Source organism: Rhododendron vialii, chromosome 2a (assembly GCF_030253575.1).
Source record: "Rhododendron vialii isolate Sample 1 chromosome 2a, ASM3025357v1".
NCBI lineage: Eukaryota > Viridiplantae > Streptophyta > Magnoliopsida > Ericales > Ericaceae > Rhododendron > Rhododendron vialii.
This window is the reverse complement of record NC_080558.1, coordinates 43,242,262-43,265,383: the sequence shown is the minus strand read 5'-3', so window position 1 is coordinate 43,265,383 and position 23,122 is coordinate 43,242,262. Positions and strand designations below refer to the sequence as shown.

The 23,122-nt window shown below is 42.7% G+C and overlaps 1 protein-coding gene across 2 annotated transcripts in view; it reads left to right on the top strand.

Moving 5' to 3' along the window:
* The first annotated feature begins 13,697 nt into the window (after nt 1-13,697).
* LOC131316724 (aspartyl protease family protein At5g10770-like) overlaps nt 13,698-23,122 on the top strand; it is a 68,392-nt gene continuing 58,967 nt past the window's right edge. The window contains exons 1-3 of one of the 2 annotated variants that reach the window (XM_058346155.1): nt 13,809-14,124; nt 14,651-14,978; nt 15,928-17,084. In XM_058346155.1, the coding sequence (XP_058202138.1) occupies nt 13,941-14,124; nt 14,651-14,978; nt 15,928-16,861 (1,446 nt within the window). In that variant the 5' untranslated portion in view covers nt 13,809-13,940 and the 3' untranslated portion in view covers nt 16,862-17,084. Of the gene's footprint in view, nt 14,125-14,650; nt 14,979-15,927; nt 17,085-23,122 lie in introns of those variants that run through there. The other variant, XM_058346156.1, reaches the window with a different exon arrangement.

The window sequence follows — 23,122 nt, the reverse complement described above, 5'->3', positions numbered from 1 at the left end:
GCGTGGCCTTCGGGATGCTCCAAGGAAGCATTCTTCCTAGGGACGCCCGGGCTGTCACCGGCTTGACCGAGGACATTACGGCCGAGATAGCTCAGGCCCTTTTCAATGTAAGTTAATGGTTTGCGTCCCATTTTCTTCAGTCAGAAAGTTTGCACTTTGTTGAATTTCTTGTATTTTTCTGTTTGCAGGCTGGAGCTCGGGCATTGGCCATCAATGACCGATACAAAAAGCAGGAACAGAAAACTGATAAGCTTGCCCGGGAGTTGGCTCGGAAGGAGGAGGACCTCAAATTGGCTCGGGAGACTTGCGAGCTCTACCTGGCGGACTTCCGAAGGTGCAACAGGGAGAGAGTAGAGGCAGAGGCCAGAGCCGCCAAAGGCCGAGGAGGATGCCAACACAATGCGAGTCACCAGGACCACAGAGGTTGACTTCGCGAGGAAGGGAGGCTACGATGAAGGCTGGGATGCAGCCGGAGTAGAGTACAAAAAGCAGGTTCGGGAGATTGAGGCGGAGCTGCATCGGGACCGTTTCTTGGACGGCCTTCGGTATGGCCATGAAGCCTTGGTGAAGAGGCTCGACCTCCCCGAAGACTCTGATCTCCGAACCCTCCCCGAGGCGCCTCCCGAGGAGCTTGTCCTTCCAGAAGAAGAGGAGGAAGTGGTGGAGCCGACGTCCGAGGACCAAGGTCCTGGGAACCAAGCTGATCCAAATGCCCCAGCGTCCGAGGTCCAGCTCGACCACCCAGCTCGCTCTTAGGATAGTGTCTTCTTTTACTTTTGTCTTTGAATTCTGTAACTTTTGACTGGACGGCTCCGAACATTGGGAGTTTGCTGTTCCAGAGTTTGTAAATATTTGATATTGAAGCAGTAACTTTTTTGTTCATGGATTGTTGCTGAAACTTTATAATGCTTTGTTTTCTTGAATGTTAATCTTTGAAATGCTTGTATGATTGGTTTGCTCATTGGGTTAAGATGCCCCTGCTTCGGTGAGACTTGAAAAGTTTGTAGAAACAAGTATAAACCGAAGCATTAACCGAATCTATTTGCCAAGCATAAAAAAGATGTTTAATCAAGAAAAAGTGATTTGATCCGAAGCCCCTGCTAGTAGGAGGGTCGGTAGGGATCGAATCAGAAGCAACCGTTCAATGAATATTTGACTTGCACGCCCCTGCTTATTAATAGAAATGAGTCTATCGGGCAGACGCGAGATGGTTTTACTGCTAGGGACGTAGGCCGGGGTCACGAAGGGGTATGGCTTCTGCAATAGGTTCGTGACGCAGCGAGTCCGAACAGTTGGAAATTTCTGGTGGGTCGGTATAAGGGGCTCGGAGAGAAAGGCCGAGTATCCTTACAGCGAGTGACCAAAAATCCAGACGACCGAAGAGGCCTGGGCGACTTGGTGGGAATTTTGTCTAAGGGTATCACCTATGGGAGAACAATATCCCTGAAGTCGGTATAAAATGGTCCGGGTAAGAACAGACCAAGTATAAGTAATTTAAACAATCAGTGTACGAATAGTGCTAAAGAGGGAATTCTCATTAAAACTTGGAGTATTGTCAATACATAAGCAGATTGCCTTCAAAACTTTCTCAAAAGAAAATGCAACGTAATAAAGACCAAACGGGCTTCGGTAACCGAGCACTATCCGTAGAACTTTTTCAAGTTGTTTGCATTCCATGACTTAGCAATGGGGGAACCATCCGGCTTCTCCAATTTGTAGTTACCCGATCCGAGGTGCTTGAGAACTCGGTAAGGACCCTCCCAATTGGGCATTAGCTTTCGCTTTTTGGACTTCTCCACCACCTTTTTCCAAACGAGATCGTCAGGCTTAAACGACCGGAGGCGCACGCTTCGGTTGTAACCCTTTGCAACCTCCTGTTGGTATGAAGCGAGCTTGATCCTTGCGTTGTCCCGTTCTTCTTCGGCTAAATCAAGGTCCGAAGCAATGGTGGTGTTGTTGACCGACTCATCAAAATTTTCTGTTCTCATTGTTGGGAGTCCGACTTGGAGTGGGATGACTGCCTCCATTCCGAATGCCAAGGAGAAGGGAGTGCGATCGGTGGATCGCCGAGGCGTCGTACGGTAGCCCCAGAGTACCCTAGGTAGCTTTTCGGCCCACTTTCCTTGCCGTGACTCGAGTCGTCGCTTAAGTCCAGATGAAATTGCCTTGTTTGCAGCCTCGGCCTGTCCATTGCCCTGGGGGTAAGCCGGAGTGGATGTGTCCCATTTGATACCGTATTCGTCAAGAAGGGCCCGGTACTTCTGCCCTGTAAACTGCCTTCCATTGTCTGTAATTATGGCGAATAGTACACCGAAGCGAGAGATGATGTTGCGCCACACAAAGCGGATGACGTCTGTTTCTTTGATGGTTACCAGGGGCTCGGCCTCGACCCATTTCGAGAAATAATCGGTTGCGGTTAAGAGGAACTTGAATCCACCCGGAGCGATTGGGAGCTTTCCAACGATATTCATGCCCCATTGGGAGAAGGGCCAGGGGCTGGTGAGAGGGCTAAGGTCCCGGGCCGGCTGATGGATAATGGGAGCGAACATCTGAAATTTCTTGTAACGTTTGACGAACTCTTCAGAGTCCTTCTTCATTGTCGGCCACCAATATCCCTGAGTGAGGGCTCGGTGGGTGAGCGACCGTCCACCGGAGTGACAACCGCTGTCGGCTGCATGAAGCTCTTCAATGATGCCCGGAACTTGATGTGGGTGCGCAACCAATAAGTATGGCCCGGTAAATGATCTTCGGTAGAGCTTCCCGTTTGGATTGAGCCAGAAGAGAGCGGCCCTGTTTCGGAGTCGGTGAGCTTCCTTTTTGTCGGTGGGGAGGGTGTCATCTCACAGGTAGAGGACGATTTCATCCATCCAGCTCGGGCCAAGCTCTATGTTGAGTACTTCCATTTGTAGATCTTCGAGTTCAAAATTGGGCTTGTCAATAGAATTGAAGGAAATGGAACGGTGTCCAGAACATGAAAATGCCGAAGCGAGCCCTGCAAGGGCGTCGGCGTGGGCGCTTTGTTCCCTTGAGATATGCTCGACTCTGATTGCTTTAAAGCGTTGAATGAGCTGGACTGCGGCGCTGAGGTAGGTACGCATGCGATCATCCCGAGCTTCATATTCTTCAGAGAGTTGGTTAACCACCAATTGGGAGTCGCTATAAACGACAAGCTCTTCGATGCCAATGGCTTCGGCAGTCTTGAGTCCCGAGATCAAAGCTTCATATTCGGCCTCGTTGTTGGAGGCTGGGAAGTTGATGGAGAATGAGCTTTCGTGCAAGACACCGGAAGGTGAGAGAAGAACGACGCCTGCACCTGCGCCTCGGCTGTTGGAGGCACCATCGACGTACATTTTCCAAACATCTCCGTGAAAAATCTGCCATGCTATGCTAGGGTTGGCCTGGAGTACTACCTCGGTGCTCGGGGTGGGTTCCGAAGCGGATATGTTGGTCGGTGTAAGCTCGGCAATGAAGTCGGCCAGCACTTGAGCCTTTATTGCTGTTCGAGGTTGAAAGTGTATTTCAAAATTTGCAAGCTCGACGGCCCATTGCGAGATTCGATTGGAGAGGTCGGCCTTCCGGAGAAGAGATTTAAGGGGGAACTCGGTCAGTACGATGACGTGATGCGACTGAAAGTACGGGGCAAGCTTTCGGGAGGCTGAGATGAGGGCGAGCACGAGCTTCTCCAGGGGGAGGTAACGCGTCTCGGCGGGAGTCATGGTTTTGCTGGAATAATAGATTGGCTGGTGCTCTCGTTCCTCCTGTCGGACGAGCACCGAGCTCACAGCGTGTGGAGAGACAGCTAGGTAGAGGAACAGGTCCTCTTGGTTCTGAGGAGTGACGAGGAGTGGAGCCGTGGAAAGGTACTCCTTCAGTCGCTGGAGGGCTCGGTCACAGTCTTCTGTCCAGTTGAAGCTTCGTCGGCTGCCCTTTAGTAGTGCGAAAAATGGCTGACATTTGTCCGATGAGCGACTTATAAACCGATTCAGAACAGCAGCCATACCGGTTAGACGCTGAACATCGCGCTTGTTGTGGGGAGCCGAGAGTTGATCGATAGCGCGAATCTGGGAAGGATCGGCCTCAATACCGCGTCAGGAAACGAGGTGGCCAAGAAATTTGCCGGAGCGGACGCCGAAGACGCATTTCTCGGCATTGAGGCGGAGTTTGTGGTTCTTGAGAATTTCAAAGACTTCGGCGAGGTGAGTTAGATGATCACCGGCGCGAAGACTTTTAACCACCATGTCGTCAATGTACGCCAGCATAGTGTCGCCTAGTAATCGCTCGAACATCTTGGTTATCATTCGCTGGAAAGTTGCTCCGGCATTTTTTAAACCAACGGGCATGACAAGGTAACCGAAGATCCCGCGGGGGGTAATGAAGGCGGTGTTCTCAATATCGCCTTCGCTCATGGCGATCTGGTGGTAGCCCCGGTATGCATCCAAAAAGCTGAGTCGCTCGTGTCGGGAGGTGGCGTCGACGAGCTGGTCGATACGGGGAAGAGGAATGAAGTCCTTCGGGCAAGCGTCGTTGAGGTTGGAGTAGTCGACGCAGACACGCCATTTGCCATTCTTCTTCTTGACTACGACGGTGTTAGCCAACCACTTGGGGTACTGGACCTCTCTGATTGCCCCAGCGTTTAGGAGTCGGTTGACTTCTACAATGACGGCCTCGGAATGAATAGGAGAGGACCGTCGTGCCTTCTGTACGACCGGTCGCTTGGCTTTGTCGATGTTGAGCTCGTGGCAGATGAAAGAGGGGTCGAGCCCCGGCATCTCATAGGGGGTCCAGGCAAACACTTCAATGTTTCGGTTGAGAAAAGCTGCCGTCTCATTTCGATCAGTATCACTAAGTGAGGAACTGACAAAGAAGAAGCGGGAGCCGTCCTCAGTGATTGGGATGGTGACCACGTCTTCAACGATTTTTTCGTCGGGGGATCTACCGACGTCCTCCAAAACAGGGGCTTCGGGGGCTTCAATGAGATTCACCCGGGAGGTCTGTTTGGTGCTTCGGACGGCGTTGACGTAGCATTGCTTGGCAGCGGTCTGGTCTCCGTACAAGTCTTCCTGGTGCCCGTTAGTGCCAATGAAACGTACCACTTGGTGATAAGTTGAGGCAATCGCTTTAAGCCTATGCAGCCAAGTTCGACCGACAATGGCGTTGTAAGGGCCAGGGACGTCGACCACCATAAAGTCTATTTCATGCGTTACCGAGCCGGCACGGACAGGAAGAGTGATCATACCGATGGGCCAGACAGGAGCTCCGTTGAAGCCGATAAGGGGAACTTCGGAGGGACGGAGGTCAGTCTCGGGAATCTTCAGATCCTTGAAAAGAGAGTAGTACATGACTTCGGCCGAGCTACCCTGGTCTACGAGGACGCGACGGACGTTGAAATTTTCGATGCGTAGCGTGACCACGAGGGCGTCGTTGTGGGGAAGCTGGACGCGGTCGAAATCCTTCTCAGTAAACGTTATCGTCCATTTGGAGCCGTCATCGGTTCTGGGGCGCTTCGGTTCGGGACCGACTAGCATGACCTGCTTGGAGGAGGAGGCTTCATTCAACTCGGCCCGGATGACGCGAGCGGCCTCGGGGTTCAAGGGACCGTGTATGACATGGATTGTCTGTATTTCTTCCTCCGTATTTGCTTCAGTCCGTTGTGCCCGAGCCGTCGTCTTCTCGTGATCGATGAAATTGCCGAGGTGGCCACCAGCAACAAGCTGTTCCAAGTAGGCCTTAAAGGGCTTGCATGCTGTGGTGAAGTGACCTTGTTCGCTATGGTAACTGCATCGAACGATGGGATTCTTGATTTTCCCATTTTCGGTTCCGAGCTTTTGATTTGGGAAGGAGAAAAATGGCTGGTCCTTCACTTGGTCGATGATCCGGTAGATTGGAATGGTGAAGACGATTTTTTCTGCGTTGAAATCGCTTGGCTTCGGTCCCCTCCTCGGCGACTACTTGATTGTGTTGACCTGTTTCTTCGGTGTTGAGACAGGTGCGGGTGCCGGTATGGATACCGTGGTGTTTAATGTCTTTGAACTGGTGGGCTTCCCGATGCCTCTCTCTGCCTTGGATTCGATGAGCTGACACTAGCCCTCAATTCGAGTCATAAGGTCCTTCATAGAGTTTGGCTTATGGCGAGCGAGGTCGTCGTAGACTTGCTCGTCCTGGGAGGTGAGACCGAGCTTGAATCCTCGGGCAGAGATGACACCGTCGCAACCCTCTATCTCATTGAACAACTCCCAATAACGGCCGGCGTACTGCCGAAGCGTTTCGTCGTTCCTCTTGCGGAGGGCTAAGAGGGAGTCGATCTCCTTCTCGTGCTTGTTGCTCGTCACGAACCGGGCCATGAAGGCATCACAGAGGGAATCGAACGAGGAGATTGACTGAGCCGGGAGTTGATTGAACCAGGTGAGGCCCAGGTTGCCGAGGCTTGCAGGAAACACTTTGCACAGGAAGGCGTCGTCCGAGGGTTCATTCCGAAGAAACAGAGACATGACTGTTTTATACTGAACCAGATGAGTGTACGCCTCGGTCTTGCCGTCATATTTGTCAAACTTGGGCTGGGAGAATCCCTTGGGAGGGGTAACCGAGTCGATCTCTCTTGTGAAGGGAGAGGTCGTGAGTCGTGCAAGTCGTGCATCGCGATGAGGTCGGATCGAACGGTCGGGGCCGTCTGGACGCTAGGTCGCTGTACGCTTCCTGGGGACGAGTTTGTCCAATCGTTCATGCTCCTTTCTCTTTGGGTCAATACTAACCGATTTCCTGGGAAAACGCTCTTGGCGGTGATGTCGGTAGCTATCCCAAGCGGAAGGCTCGAGGCGCTCGGTGACCGGGCTCTTGCTGTTTGCGCCGCCGGGGTGCGAGACAATGGGACTTCTGGCTCGGGGGCCCTTCAGGCGCTCGCGGTATCCTCTAGTCTGGATCTCGACAAGGCCGTCATCTCCCCTGGATGCCCTTGTGAGGCTAGGGGTAGATTCCCGGCCTGTCTTGCCCACGAGGACCGAGTGGGTGGAGGAGGCAGAGACGCTCGCACCACCGAGCCTGTCAAAGGCCGATGGTCTCCTTCGAAGTTGCACAGGGGAACGAGAACGGTTCCTGCGCGATGTGTCTTTTGGGGCTCGAGCGTCCGCCGCCCTTGGAGACTCGAGACGATCCTTAGCTGAGGGGCGGGGTCTGTGTTCTAGCAGGTGACCGGCTTTGTGACTGCGTGGGGGGGGGGGGGGGGGGGGTGTGACGGTTTGTCCTTCCGGAGGAATGAGATGGGGAGATGAGGAGGTGCTTGATCTCCGCCAACTCGTCTCGGACATGTCTGTAGCGGTCCACGACCATCGTGAGGTCGTCGATTTTTCGCTCGAGATGGCGGATGTAGGAGTGGAGCTCGGAGGATGGGCCTGCGTCTGGAGCTGACACTCCGGCGCCAACTCCGATGGATATGTGGGTCTTCCCAAGGGCGGTTGCCCCGCCGGAAGCTGGGCTATGGTCCACGAGGGAACCGAGCCCGTGGGCGGCACCACCGCGATGGGCGTCGTCGATCTCCATCATGTTTGATTCTGGACGTTTGAACGGAGCGGAAAGGGGAAGGTGGAAGTTGAAAGGATGGCTAAGTCCCCAGCAGAGTCGCCAATTGTAGGGGTTCAATTTAGGAGGAGGGACCTTGGCCTGAACTAGTACTTCTCTTCCGCTGCTCTGTTCCTCCGCCGCTGAACCTGCAACAAGTCACTAAGGCTGGAATAGCCTAGTGACCCTCCGACGATCAAGTTAGATGTAAGGAGAGTTGCTTTTAGATCTAGGGTTAGGGAAATATGGCATACCTCTTTAGGTTAGAATCCCTTTGTATTTATAGACCTAGGTTAACTTGGGCTCCAAGCTAGTGCGTGGAGGTCACGCTTAGGTAACCGCCTCGGGTGACGTCATAGATGACGCACCGGATAAGACGGTTACGAAGCACATGGCCAAACCTGGTCCTCATGATCCTTTCCGCCACGCGTCGCTCTTGGTCCCCTCTTGCTATGCAGCACTCTTCCAAAAGGCTTTAACAGAATGCACACTTCGGTATCTGACCGAAGACTAAACAGGAGACTCGATGCCAACCGAGTAAACAGAAAGATATACACAGGCCCGTGATAATATGAGGCCTCGGTTAATGATGGTCCGGTCATATTACCGAGATGATGACCGAAGCCTCCACAGTGACATAATTTCATCGAGAATGGTGCATGCATTATTTTACGTACCTAAACTACGACCACCAGGTCCTCCACCACCACTTCCTCAGGCTTTAACCACCGTCGTCCTCCACACCATTTACCGCCACCAAAGCATAACCACAGACAGGTCCACAACCCCTCCCCCACCCACCATTTGTTCTGCTCTGGCCCTTAATAATTTGCTTAAGATCGACGCGTCATATTTCATTAATTTTGACTTTCATTACAAAATTAAAAGGCTGAGTTTGGTCTGTCGTTTGAACTCAAGGTCTGCTCTTCTTAATTTTTTGCTTTGCTATTTCTTTAGCTTTTTCATTGTAATTTTTTGAGATTAATCACTCGTGTTGATGAGAGGAACACTTACACAAAATAATACCATTTGCAACGCCACGCCAGACAGGATGGATCCCGTGGTGAAAGATCGATGAGCATTAAATTGGACCACGTGAATTCCTTTTTCCTAAATGTAGCTCTTGGTCTTGGCCCAGAACATGTTTTTATATTGGATCATGTTTTTTGTCGAAAGAAAGTCAGAACCTTTTTTGGCCCACTAAATTATTTCTTCACTTTTTATTTAATGAAATGTTATATGGCCCAAAAAACAAGTCAGTAGCCCAACTTATTTGATGAGTTAACAAGTGGACATCATGTGCTCTAATCTCCATCCACAGAGGTTGGAATTATGAGGAGAAACAAAAATAGAAAACAGATTGGAGGCTTTGCAGTTTTAAATTTTCAAGAGTGGTTTTAGGGATATAAATTAGCAAAGCAATTGATCATTGAGTTTGATTATTTTATATCTATAATGCAGGGTGTCCCGAACCAGCTAATTTTAGGAATATATTTTCTAGTGACATATATAATTACAAATTGCTTTGATGGAACAGGAGAAGAATCCTCGTTTTCGCTAGAGTGGAGACTCGATCTGATGATGATGAGGAAGACATCCGTAAGAGACGATCTTAGCTGATTTTAATCCCAGTTAATTGCCTTTGTATTTCAGCACCTATGGTTAGGCCTGTCAATGGGCCGGATCCGAATTCGATAAAACTCGGATTTGATAGTGATAATATGAACCCGAATCTGGAAAAATCAGACCCGATCCGAAATCCGAATCCGATCCATTTTTGTTTTGTTTTGTTTTTTTTTTAAATTCCAAAATTTTTTTAAGAAAGGAAAAAATTAAATTTTTTTCCCTCCAAAAAATGAGAGGAGAGAAGGGGAGATCCAGATTATACCATTACCATAATACAACAGTCATACAATAACTAGCCCTTCCTTGCACTGAGACTTTGCTAAAATTTACAATCGATATAGAGTTCAACCTATTACATAACCACTCATCTGGTTTAATATCTTTTCGCAAAAAATTAATAAGAAGCAAACTGTCCATGAGGATAAATGAAACTGTGAAAGGAATAGGGTGTGCTACTAGGCTTTTAGGGGTTTTTAAAAAAAAACAATCCGAATCAGATTTTTTCGGATTTAATCCGTCACGATCCGATCTGATCTGATCCATACTTTTCGGATTCGGATTACCGGATCACGGATTGCCATTATCGGATTCAGATTCGGATTTGAATCGGATTTTACGGATCAGATCTGGTCCATTGACAGACCTACCTATGGTTTAACAAATCCTGTTCAAATATAGTACTAGTAGACTAGTTGGGTATCATAGGTTGCAATCTTGCTACTAGAAAAGAGGAAAATTTTCACTATATGCCCGCTGCTGAATCATGCTACTAAAAGTGAGAGATTTTACTCTTTCATACCGTGCTGCTGGAAAATTACTTGGTAGTTTCGGACTTTCGGGGCACTGCGACGTGATATCTCAATGCCTTTAATGCTATACGTTCTTGTGGAGTTCGCAATTGTATGTTGAAGGGCATTGGGACACTATGTGATGGTGACCCAAGAACATTGAATCAAGAACTCACTTATATATGCTACTTAAATTCCTTTAATTAAATTCCTTTGAAGCCGTCTTCACTTGTATGAAAGTTGGGATCTGTAACTCAATATCTCTTTTCCCAATTAGGGTGTATGCACGCAAATTTCTTTGAATCAACTACTGTTCTAAGATTCTTGTGCATTGCTGTGTTGCTGTAGATTTTGAATTTGGAACAGGTTTCTAGGTTTGTCCTTTTTCCAGCTTGGATTTGGGGCCAAGTTTCACTGTATAATGTTCCAATAATTTCTCGAGTTTTAAGAGGTTACTATTATAACGACAAAACTTTTTGAGTGCCAATCATATTGTATATTTATTGTCAAAGGTCAAGTTCGTCTTCAATCCTTCCATGTTCATATTGCCATCGATTGGGCTTAACATGATCACTGGTAATAATATATTTTATTATTGTACTGACAATTGCGGTATGACGGATTGGATCTTGTAGTTTTGTTTCCCTTCTTTGTTATATATGGGAAATCAAAACTACCAAACATGACTGATCGAAGTTGCCATGAACACCACGCAACTTTAACTTACAAACACAAACACAAAAAAAAAAAACAAAAACATGAATTATATATGTGTACATATTTGCTTGCCAAACCTTAATATAGAACCACACATAACCCCACAGACTGGTCTTATTATTTCTTACCATCTTATTTCACATTCTACCATACTTGCTTCACCAAAGGGAATTCATGTACCCTTTTAGCCCTTATCTCATTATTCCCCCTGCTAACAACAAGCTTTTTTTTTAAGGGAAAGTCTTCAATACACACCCCTTTAAGGTATGTACCATATGCACCTATTGTGTGGTTCATATTGTGCCACCTCATAAAAAATTACTTGTAGGACCGGTCATTCATAACATTTTATCGTAACTTTTATACTAAAAATTCGTAACTTTTCAACAATATGATTCGTAACTTTTTAGCAATAGATTCGTAACATTTTAGGATTCATAACATTTTGGTGTATTTTAATAAGGGTGCATATGATACACACCCAAATAAGGGGTGTGTATTGTAGCACTTTCCTTTTTTTAAAATTTATTTACGATCAAGCTGATTGTTAATACACTTCTACTCGATAGCTCTCCAAAGTTAACGTTTCCGATCATCAGAACGAAACCGGAGTGGACCAGGATCGCTCGAGATACCATGGTGCTGGGATAGCACCAACCCCAAGTTCAATTTTGAGCATAGTCCGTTACTTTTTTCTTCTTCTTTTTCTTTTTTTCTTTTCATATTGCAGCAACGTGATTATCGGGAGAAAACTGTGCGTAAATGATCCGTCGGACAAGTCTTAAAAAGCTGGCCGCAGCATTGGTAATTTCCATCAAAGGGTCTTTGCACCGAGAGTCTTGGTGCTTTTGTCCGCAAAGACTAGGACAAGAGCTTGAGAAAAAGTTTTCCACAAACCGCAACGAAAGACCGAGAGGAGTCGTGCAATGTGGACCATAGTTTGAATGTACATTTCTAGTGGAAATTAATAAGTGATTCCTAGCTGCACGGACTTGACTGGCCTTGCTTGATCTCTTTTCCTCATGATTAACACAGGTGTCTTGACGAGAGTACAAATTTGTGAGTGATTAATACCTTTTGAGATCCGGCGTAGGTCTAAAGTCTCTATAATTACATCTAGGGAAAGGTAAGTGTGATGGTAGCGGGCCTCCTCCCAAGGTCAGCCATGGTATTTTTTGGGACCATGACGAATTTAAGAAAGTGGGCATTTTATGCGATTTTTCGCCCCAAATTACGAAAAGTGAAGGCAGTTTCCAAGAAGCGAAATTATAGTTATTGATCAATAGGATAAATTTTTTAGTTATGTATATTAGTACAAGAATTCAGAACAATCACTTAATAACAGAGGATTCATCAAAAAGAGTGGATGGTTAGGAACACGAAGTTACAAAAAGGATTAGTAATGAAAATTTGGAAAGTTAGCCAATTGGATATTTCTACATAAAAAGAATTCGCATTGGGGCTAACAATTAGTAGAAATGATCAAGCAATACTCCCTATGATTTCGATCCAGAGTATGCTACTATCTACCGATGTTGTAAATAATTATCAGGAACGAAAGAATCTTTCCCCTTTTTGAAGTCTCCCCTTTTCTGAGAAAGGAGAATAGGAACGAAAGAAGAAAGACGAAAGAATGGAATAGAAAAAAGGTTCTAGAGCCGTCCCCAAGAAAGTGCAAAGGTGAAAAGGTTCCGTTCAAGTGGAAAGGAACGAAAGGACTCCTTGTTGCTGCCTAATGCTGCCTCTGTCTCGTCTTTGCTTGTATTCCTCCTTGCTGGAAACCCAAGGAATGGAATTGCTCTTATTAGGAAGTTCAAGATAAAGATCGATTTGCAGGCTGTTTAAGAAAATCAGACATCTTTCGTGTCAAGCAGGATCACTAGTCTAGTAGAAATCAGATGGCAACAATGGTCCTACAAAGGGCAAAGACCCCTAACAATTCTTTTAATTGCTTTAGAACGAGAAATTCGAATCAAACTTTGTTCTAGATTATCAAATTCCTTTCTCTTCCATTCTATTTGAATTCATGTCTAAAATCAAAATGTTTTTAGTTCAATCTATTACCAATCTATTCTTTTGTTCTGTTCTTATTCTATTTTAGTTAATTTTAGTCAATGTAATCAGTTGAATTGTTGTTCATATTAAAATGAATTGAGATTAATAAAGAGTTGGTTAATGATGCCGGAACATGTACTTGTTTTGAGTGCCCATTTATTTACTATCGGCATTTATGGATTGATCATGAGTCGAAATATGGTTTTAGCTCTTATGTGTCTTGAACTTTTATTGAATGCAGTTAACATCAATTTTGTAACATTTTTTGATTTTTTTATAATCGTCAATTAAAAGGAGTACTTGGAGAATTCCATAGGTGAAATGACTTATTCAGGGGTACTTTTAAGAATTCGTCGCTTTGGAGGTCGGCTTCTTTCATTTTTTGTTGAAAAAATGATAATTTTCTGATGTAATCAATTTTCGCTTATTTGTCATGCTCATTTGGAATGAAATTTTATGAATCAAAAAAATAATACTTTTTCGATTCGTGTTGTTGAGCCGAATGATTAATTTTTTTCTGAACAACAAACAAGAAGATTTTATTAAGAAGAGACGAAAGGAAGAACAAGATAAAGAACAAATAAAAGATGGCGAGACGAACGAAGAAAATTTTAAAGTTAAAATAGAATCGGTTGGAGAAAATTTCTATGTAACGGTTATTTATAGCATACATGAGTTCACATCATATGAGAGGGCGTTATAAATAACTGTTGCATTGAAGATTTTTTCTTACTTTACAAAGTCCATTTCACGAATGTACGTAATGTTCACCACCCCGCAATGAGAGGGAACAAAGAGACAAAATTGAAGTGGTTCTACATGTGAATAAAATGACCTTTTAGTCTTTGATTTTTTCCTAGTCAAGTCTATGTCCTTTTGCCACCGCCTTACATATTACTGTATAACACAAATTAATTGGGACTAGCTAAACATACTCTTAAACATCATCATTCATACGTACGTGGTGGGACTTAGCTTCTGTCCTGACATAAAAGCGGCGAGGTCCTCAACATATAGTGGTGTACGTGGTGTGACGTGGCAATACTACTTCTCTGGTGAAGGTGACGGGGTGCCATACTTGCACTTCCATTTTATGAACCAAAGAGATAATGCCTCAAGCTAATTGCTATAAATATGACTCTTTGATAGCCTAATTTCTAACTGATATAACCATTCTAGAGCACTAGTTTTCCAGGGCTTCCTATGGCTCTCTCCATTCCATTTTCTGGCAGCAGCCATGCTTCATTCCTTTGTTTGCTCATGTTTGTATTAATGTACTTGAAGGGGGCACCGGTTTACGGAGCGAAAAAAGAACATGATAAGCCCTACCATGTTGTAAATGTGAAGTCCCTGGATCCAAATCCATATTGCATAGAATCCACAAAGGGTAACTCTCTAGCCCTATAACTTTCTGCAATTTTATTGCTTTCCTTCTTTGTCAAACTTCTCTAGGTTGAACTATTTCTCTCAATTTTCTTCAGGCTTATGTTTGAATATCTGTCATTTCTCTATTTCATTCTCTGCACAAAACCAACATGTAGCTACACAATGAACTCAATCAAACAACATATTGCGACCACACGCTTGGTATGGAACCGACACCAATATCTGGCGGAAAAGGTCCCTAGAGCACCACGTTTTTTTGTTTTTTATAGGTAAAAGGTTTATTGAGAAACTCGACAAATGGTAAATCAAATTGGACGGAGGGGAGTAGAATCCAACCAAAGGTTGAATGCACAAACAAACACAAAACAAGAACACCTAAACAAAATTGAAACCCGACAACAATAAATGGGTAGAGCACCACGTTGCGGTGCTAATTCACAAGCACTAATTAATAATCAATAATCATGTATATTTATACAACCACATTAAATTATCGAATGCTTATTTGTAAGATTGTAATTCACCAGATCAGAGGAAAAGGGAGTCGCTAAAAGTTGTTCAAAGGCATGGCCCATGCTCTCGTATGAACGAAGCCCGAACCAGTGCTCCAACCCTTGTTGAAATCATGTCTCATGACCAGGCTCGGGTTGACTCACTTCAACATCGCCTCCATGTCAACTCGGACCGGAACAATCTCAACGACTCCAAAGCCACCCTCCCGGCCAAGCCCGGGCGATCAATCGGCAGCGCCAATTACGTCGTCACATTAGGACTTGGAACCCCCAAAAAAGACCTTACCCTTATATTTGACACCGGTAGCGACGTTACATGGATTCAATGCCAGCCGTGCATGAGGTATTTAAATGCGAGACCAATAACTTTTCCATACAAGTCATTTGTTTTTTGAACTAACATAGGAGTCCTGTGACTCATGTTCACAGGCATTTTCTTTAAAGTTGATAGAGATATTTGTCATTTATAATATTACATGACAAGTCTCTATAGGAAAAGAGGCTATCGATCGTTAATTTTCATATTTTTTTATTTATCCGCGTATTCTTCGTCATTGGCCCCACATTTTTTCCATTGACAAAAATTAAGTAGTATGTAAATAATGACTATCAAGACACTACCACTACTCCACTCACTTCATTGGCCCCATATTACTCGTCCTGTACAAGAAATTCCATGTTTTAGGAACGTTGCATGTTTCTTTATTTTGTTAAATCTAAGTAACAGAAACCTTTTTAAAAAATAAGCAGCTTATTTCATATTTTCAAACTCAAAAATAATGTAGATGAAAAATAATTTTTCAATTTTTTTTTGCATCGTATAAAAGAAATCAATGAGATCTTTCAAACAAGATCCATAGTGCATATTTTTAGATTTCAATAAACCTCTCATTTTTTAGCTTGAAATTGCCTTCTTAAAAAATAAGGGCTTTTTTTGAGTCCTAGAACCCACCCTTAAAATACAAGTTAAGTTGGTCTGAATTTTTCTCTCTAATCCTCTGCATAGGAAAGTTGGTGCACCCATGTTTTGGTGTGTTTTTAGCCATTGAATTTTTGGAACTTTTAAGGAATGTACAAATTTTAACTTGATCCAACTATCGAAAATGCGTGGGAACAGAGGTAGCTAGAGAGAAATTTGAGCATGGAGGACTTGAGCTCTGAAATTTCACCGTAATCTTGATTCATATCTTTACACATTTCTTTGTTCATGCTTCCAACGTACATAGTTTTCGAATGCTGCAAATATATTCTTAACTAATTTGTTGATTTTTCTAATAATTCCACTCCAACAGTTGCTACGAACAGCAAGAACCCATCTTCAACCCCTCCGACTCCCAAACCTACAAAAACGTCAGTTGCACCTCACCACAGTGCTCCCCAGACCTCAAACTTGGCTGCACAAGATCCACCAAAACCTGCGTCTATGCGGTCGTCTACGGCGACGGGTCCTTCACCCTCGGACTCTACGCCACCGAAACCTTAACCCTAACCCCCTCCGACGTCTTCCCCGGCTTCGCCTTCGGCTGCGGCCTAAACAACACCGGCCTCTTCAGTGGCGCAGCCGGCTTGCTCGGCCTCGGCCGCGGCCCCGCCTCCCTCATCACGCAAACCGCCTCGAAGTACGGAAGCTATTTCTCCTACTGTCTTCCCACATCATCTTCCTCATCAGGAACTCTGGTATTTGGAAAAGACGGCGGAAGTGGAACAACAAACTCCGCTGGTATAAACTACACAACCTTATCGGCCAACTCGAACGGCCCGTCGTTTTACTTCATCGAAGTCACGGGGATCAAAGTCGCCGGAGAGCTGCTACCGATCTCTCAATCCGTGTTCAGTTCTGCCGGCACTATAATAGACTCCGGAACCGTCATTACACGGCTGCAGCCGGCGGCGTACGATGCCCTCCGGACGGGGTTCCGGCAACTGATGATGAACTACACGATGACCCAGGGCGTGTCGCTGTTCGACACGTGCTACGACTTCAGCGGTCGCGACAAGGTGGTGGTTCCGAAGATAAGCTTCTTGTTCGCCGGAGACATCGAGGTTCCGATCGAGTTAGTGGGGATACTCTACAAAGTTGGTCCGTCAAGGTTTTGTCTTGCGTTCGCAGGAAACAGTGATGCCTCGGACGTGGGCATATTCGGGAACGTGCAGCAGCAGACTTTGGATGTGGTTTATGATGTTGCTGGTGGAAAGCTAGGGTTTGGGAGTGGAGGGTGTTCGTAGTTACAGAAAAAAGATTTCGGCTTTGTGTGCGGCTATCGAGGCCGAGCTGGGTGGTTGCCCCAACTCAGTCTCTGGCACACGTGGCAAGATATAAATAGATGGTTGACACTACGTCAGCGTGCTATGTTTCATAAAACAATTATTAAGAAAATAAGACTTGATTCAGCTTTTGGTAGCAAGAACGAAATCAAGGTTAAAAGGGCAATTAAATCCCCTTATAAAAGCATGTTGTTGAGATATTAAGTAAAGAGGAATTTTCAAGTGAGGGATTCTTCACTTTGTTAAAATGAGGGACTTTCATTTTCCGATCAAATTTTGAAAATTCGAACCGTTCAATGTGTGCAGAACGTAATTTTAAGGGTCCCCGCGAGAAATCAGCAAAAAAAATGACCGGGAAGGGCGTCATCCGAGCAGGTTTTTTTGAACCGTTCAATGAAAACTGCTCGGATGAAGCCCTTCCCGGTCATTTTTTTTGCTGATTTCTCGCGGGGACCCTTGAAATCACGTTCTGATCACTTTGAGCGACTCGGATCATCGAAATTCAATCGGGAAAGGGAGTCCCGCATTTTAATAAAATGAGGGATCCCTCACCGGAACCTAACTCATTAAGTAAAATATAGTAAAACTGAAAAATCAGTTTTGTGTCTCTGTGCTAAATCTATATTTTTGTCTCTTTTGTGTTTATTATCTACATTTTTTTAATTTAGATCTCAAAAAATATATACTTCCTCCGTCCCTTTTTAAATGTTCCAGTTTGAAAAATATGTAGTTTTAGGAGTCAACTTTCACATCTACTTTACACTTTTTCCGTTAACTTCTCTCTCTATTTTACACTTTCTATATCAACTTTTACCTCTACTTTTCAAAATTATCCATCACTTTATACTTTCCATATTAACTTTTACCTCCAATTTCCAAAATTATCCGCCACTTTACCCATTAACTTTTCAAAGAGTACACTTATTTCGGGACAGTCCAAAATGAAATACTGGTCATTTAAATAGGGACGAATGGAGTAATAAGATTGTATTTGATAGATTTTAATTTATTCTATAATACAATCGATTGGAAGATATAGTCAATATACACAAAAGTGACAAAAGGAATAATGAACAATGAAAATGGGACGGAGGGAGTAAAAATTAAAAGCAAATTCTCCCACTCTTAGGTTATGTTTTGTTTGGTGGGATAGGGTGTGGAATGAAATGGTTATTTCTTGGGCAAATTACAAAGACCTTCCTTTAAATTTCTGACTACTACAGCTTCCCCCCTCGCGTTTTAGAAATTACACTATCCTATCTTGTGGTTTACAACCATACATCCCAAACCTCTAGCAATTAATGACCCGTTATGTCCGCGGAATGTTATGAGTAAAAGTAACAATTATGAGACCAAATTGCCTTTAAACCAAGTGGAGAGAGATCCCAAGTGGGGCATGATGATTGATGATTTTGCAAGGCCCATTTCAAGTCCCAAAAAAATGATTCAAACATTGAGTTATATATTCTTAAAATAATTTTTATGATTTTTTGTAAGCAATTAGCTCAATCCAATATTTATAAGGGCTTTTTCAGCATTCGTAAGGGCCTCTACGAATTTTGAAAAATCTCATACGATTATCGAATTAAATTAAATTTTTACAATAACCCATAACAAATATTTAAGAATAACTTGCAGCATGAATTATATTTTTAGGACTTGAAATGGGCCCTACAAATTATCATTAAATTCTTAATCTATTATTTTATCGGCATAAATCATATAATCTTTGCTTGTGCGACCAAACACTTCATTTTTAGATTATTGATTGATTATTTTTATGGGACCCATGCATTTCGGGTCCCACAAAGATGATTCAAACCACTCATTAGTTTCAAATTACTTTTCATTGGTTTCTAAAAACAAAATTAGCTCAGTTCAATTGGTAATGACTTTTTCAAAATTCGTAGAACCCCTACGAATGTTGAAGAAGCCCTTACAAATATTAGATTGAGATAAGTTTTTACAAGAACCCATATAAAATATTTTAAGAATAAGTTGTAGTTTGAGTTATTTTTTTGGACCCAAAAAGGGCCCCACAAAATCATCAATCATCATTCCCATTTATTGGGTACCGAACATGACCATTTGTGCTACAATAACAGCGTTTTGTATGAGCGGTGAGTGGAGTGGTGAATTGGTGCTGTGGGGGTAGCAGCACTGAAGAAGATTGGCCCCACAAGCAACCAAATGTGTGTGGGGATTGATATAGAGGGGTAATGTAACGATCCTAATTTTTGCCCTAATTTTTTTTTCTGATTAAAAAAAATTACATTTTGAATTTTAAACTAACTAGTATCTATCAATAATTTTTTTTAACCCAAATGATCCAAAAATTTTGATAAGTTAAACAATGATTTTATACAAAAAATTATTTCTTTATAAAGTTAGTTAATTAATTATATATTGTACTCTATGTTGGTTTAAATTGAATTATCAAAATTCCTTATAGGTGAGTGGTGTGCCACATACACCATATATATATTTTTTTCTCCCTCTTATCAAAAAAAGTCCGGCTCTCTCCCATCTCCCTGCCGACTCTCTCTCTCCCTCTCTCTCTCTCTCTCTCTCTTGCTTGCTCCCCACACCAAGCCATACATCCCCCCCTATTCCTCCTCTTTTTAGGCTAATCTTTTTATCTTTTCCCAACCATTAAATACGACCTTATCCCCTTCCTCCTTGCACCCCACTCCACCCCACGTCTATAAATACCTCTCTCTCCTCTCTCACAATACAACACCCCTAGTCCACTACATAAACAGAAACAAGAAAAGAGGGATCACACCCTTTTAATTTTCGTCTATATCACGTCCCTCTGTTCTAGGCCTGTTTCTTCCTAGTTGCTGTCGTTTTTAGGCCTAAGTTACTTGACGAATGTTGTAGAGGGCTTCGAGAGCTTCAATTTCGACCCAAGAATCACCCAAAGTGGTCAAGGATTGATAGAGTTATCGCTGTCCAAAAATCAGTGAAATTCTCGAATTTCTATTTCCAGACAGCAAACAGGATTTATGAAAACCCCCACTTTTCTCCTAGTTCAAATGGTTTTCGGGCTTCGACTTCTTCACAAAAGTTGTAGAGCGTTTCAAGATCTTCGCGTTAGACACAAGAATCGTCCAAAACGGCAGAGGTTTGGTCAAGTTATTCTAGTCCAAAGTTGCTGCTAGAATACCGATCTTTCGCCGCCAAACGAAAACCCACCGGACTCCACCAAATCATTTTTTCCGGATTAAAAGTATTATAATCCCTCCCTTGCCTTCCCTAAGTATATTAAGATTTTATGATTAGAATCGAAAAGAATCGAGATTGGAATCGAACGAATAAAATCCAGTTTTTCCGAGAATGCACTGTTCACTGTTGGTGGGCGTGAATACTGGTCACGTTTTCTTGGTACTGTTCATACCCACTGGAAGTAAAAAAATGGCTAAACAATTACACTTATCCCCCTGCTCTTTTGATTGTAATGTTTCGGCCCAGATATTAAGATTTTGAGTGGTTATATTATTGCAGTTAAGCCCTAAAGTCATTAGAGTCTATAGTTAGGCCCAATGAAATCTTTTATTTTATAATTGAACAACGGTTTTATAATAGTAATAATAAATGATAAACATTTTACGATAATGTTACCGTACTAAGTACAATAGACCATTTTTTTTAAACAAATTTTATTATTATTATTAATAAGGATTTTCGCTAATAAAAAAAATTACTTCTTGGTCATACGAGATTAAGGGCAACGGCCCGCTCATAAAAAGATATGTGATTGCCTCGTTTGTTATTTGTTTCAATTATTATTTTGATTATGTTTATATTGCTCTAATTCTTGAATTGATATGCTAGATTGGACCCTAGAGACATGGGGTGGTGTGCAAAATAGAATTCACTTAGACGGTGCTAGGTAATTGATGAATTGGAAAGTTTTATTTTTTTTAGATTGCCTGCAGGCGTGATTTTGAGATGTGATGAGATTGAAACTGGCAGGAGTCCAGTGATGAATTGATAGACTGGCGGGAGTCCAGTGATGAATGTGAAGTAATTTGTGAAGTAGTATATAAGATAGGCGAACCCTAGTCGTGATTCAGGCATGATAAGCTTTCCCCTTATTGTAGTTATTTGGGTGCACACTCGGTATATAACTTAGATGTATCTGCGACAGGAAAGGGAAGTGATCTCATGGGACCGAGTATGGCTAGTGGTTGGGGGAGGAAAGATCTCGCGGAGAGATCTTAGATTTCACATTAGAATAATGAATAGTAACAAATTGGTGTTTGTAAATTCTTATTGTGCTTTTCGCATCTTTATTATCCTATTACTTGTTAGCTGTAAAGTAAGAGGGGTGGTTGGGTTGGATTATTCTACTGGATCACTCACGGATACGTTTGTATCCTGGCAAATCGTTTGCTTCGGCGATCAATTTGCCAATAAGCGCAGGATTCAATGGAGGTGATTCAACGATGATGCAGTTCGACAGGAAAAGAATATCAGGAACGGAGATCGAGTATGCTCGGGATTCGTATCAAGCCTAGAGTCAGCTCTGAAGTTAATGTATTTTGAATCAGTAAATTTTCTTGAGATTGTATTAGCTAAACTTTAATTTAGAAAATTTTATTTATTTAGCAAATTTTTTTAAGAAAATTATTTTATTTTGCTCCCAAAAAATCAGGGTGTTACAGGCATTGACCACTTTCCATACATTTCGTCGATGGACAAACGCTGACAAAGGAGAATAGTGTAATTTCTAAAATGTGAAGGGGGAATCTGTAGTAGCTAGAAACCTCAGGGGTGGTCTTTGTAATATGCCCTTATTTCTATAGAATGTTTACTCATATATTTGGTTCACTTAAAATTGAAGGAATAGCCATTTCACATGGAATTATTATTTCTTCAAATAAAGGAATAACAATTTCATTTGAAAGGTAAAGAATTACAAATTCATTCCAACATTTCAACTTAGATTGTTAACTTCACTCGCATAATTACTAATGCCACTTCAAAATTTGTTATTGTCACAATAAATTTTACGAAATCCATTTTCAAAATTATTATTGCCACTCCAAATTCCATTGAAATAAGATTATAGTATATATAGCAAGCAACACATGAATTGAAAATGGCAAATTCCATTTTTGCTATTGATTCCAAGTCACAATCAAACATGAGAATGAGAATGATTATTTTAGTCTCAATTCCTCCAATTCTATTTCATTCCATTCCGCCCAACTAAACGCAATTCTATTTTGGGTTTTCCCCATATTAACCACCCCAACAGCACCTTGCACATTCAAGCACCACAAATTCAAAAGAAAAAGAAAATTGCAACACTAAGACCATGTTCGTTTTGGTATTTTGAGTAATGAGTGCAGAGATAAATGAGAGTAATGATTGAGAGAAAATTTATTGAAAACCGTACACAGAATGAAATACATGATTTATTTTTCCCCGAGGAATGAAATACAATTTACCCCATGAGGTTATATATTGTTACAATATAGTATCACATTAAGATAAAATTGCTAAAAAAAATTATAACAATTGGTAAAACTTATAATTATTTACTAAATATTATATATATATATATATATATATATATATATTTACTTTTATTTATTATTTTTAAATATTTCACGGTCCGGTTCGGTTAATCCATTGTTTCATAATGAAAATCCATGGACCGAATCATATCTTACGGGTTTTTAATTTTCGAATTTGTGTCCGGACCATTAATCCACGAATCCAATCCAAAAGTCACGGATTAGTTCGGTCCGATCCGGTTTCACGATTTTCGATTTTTCTTGAACAACCCTAATCGTCGTCCTCCGCACAGATGTGCCCTCGATCCCCTCTCCAGAATCGAATCCCGTACAGTCGAACACCACATAGTCCTCTAGCCTCCCAGTGTTTGGTTGGGAAAAAACGGTAAATTGTTTTCCCAGGTAATATATTTTTGGTCATATAGATGAAAAATGTTTTTCATTTGGAAAGGGCGTAAGTAATTTTTGGTTTCCAATTCATTCCACGCGTATGCGCTCGATCATCCTTATCATTCACAGTCTTGTCTCTTCTACCAAGGCCCCAACCTTTTCGTTCCCAATATGTTTGCAATGTCCAAGCACTCTCACTTCACAATCAAACCTTAATTACAGATCGATGAAACCCCTATTTTGAGGGGGTTTTTTTTTCGGCACCTATTTTGATTGTTTTGAGACATTCTTCTAAAAAATTCTT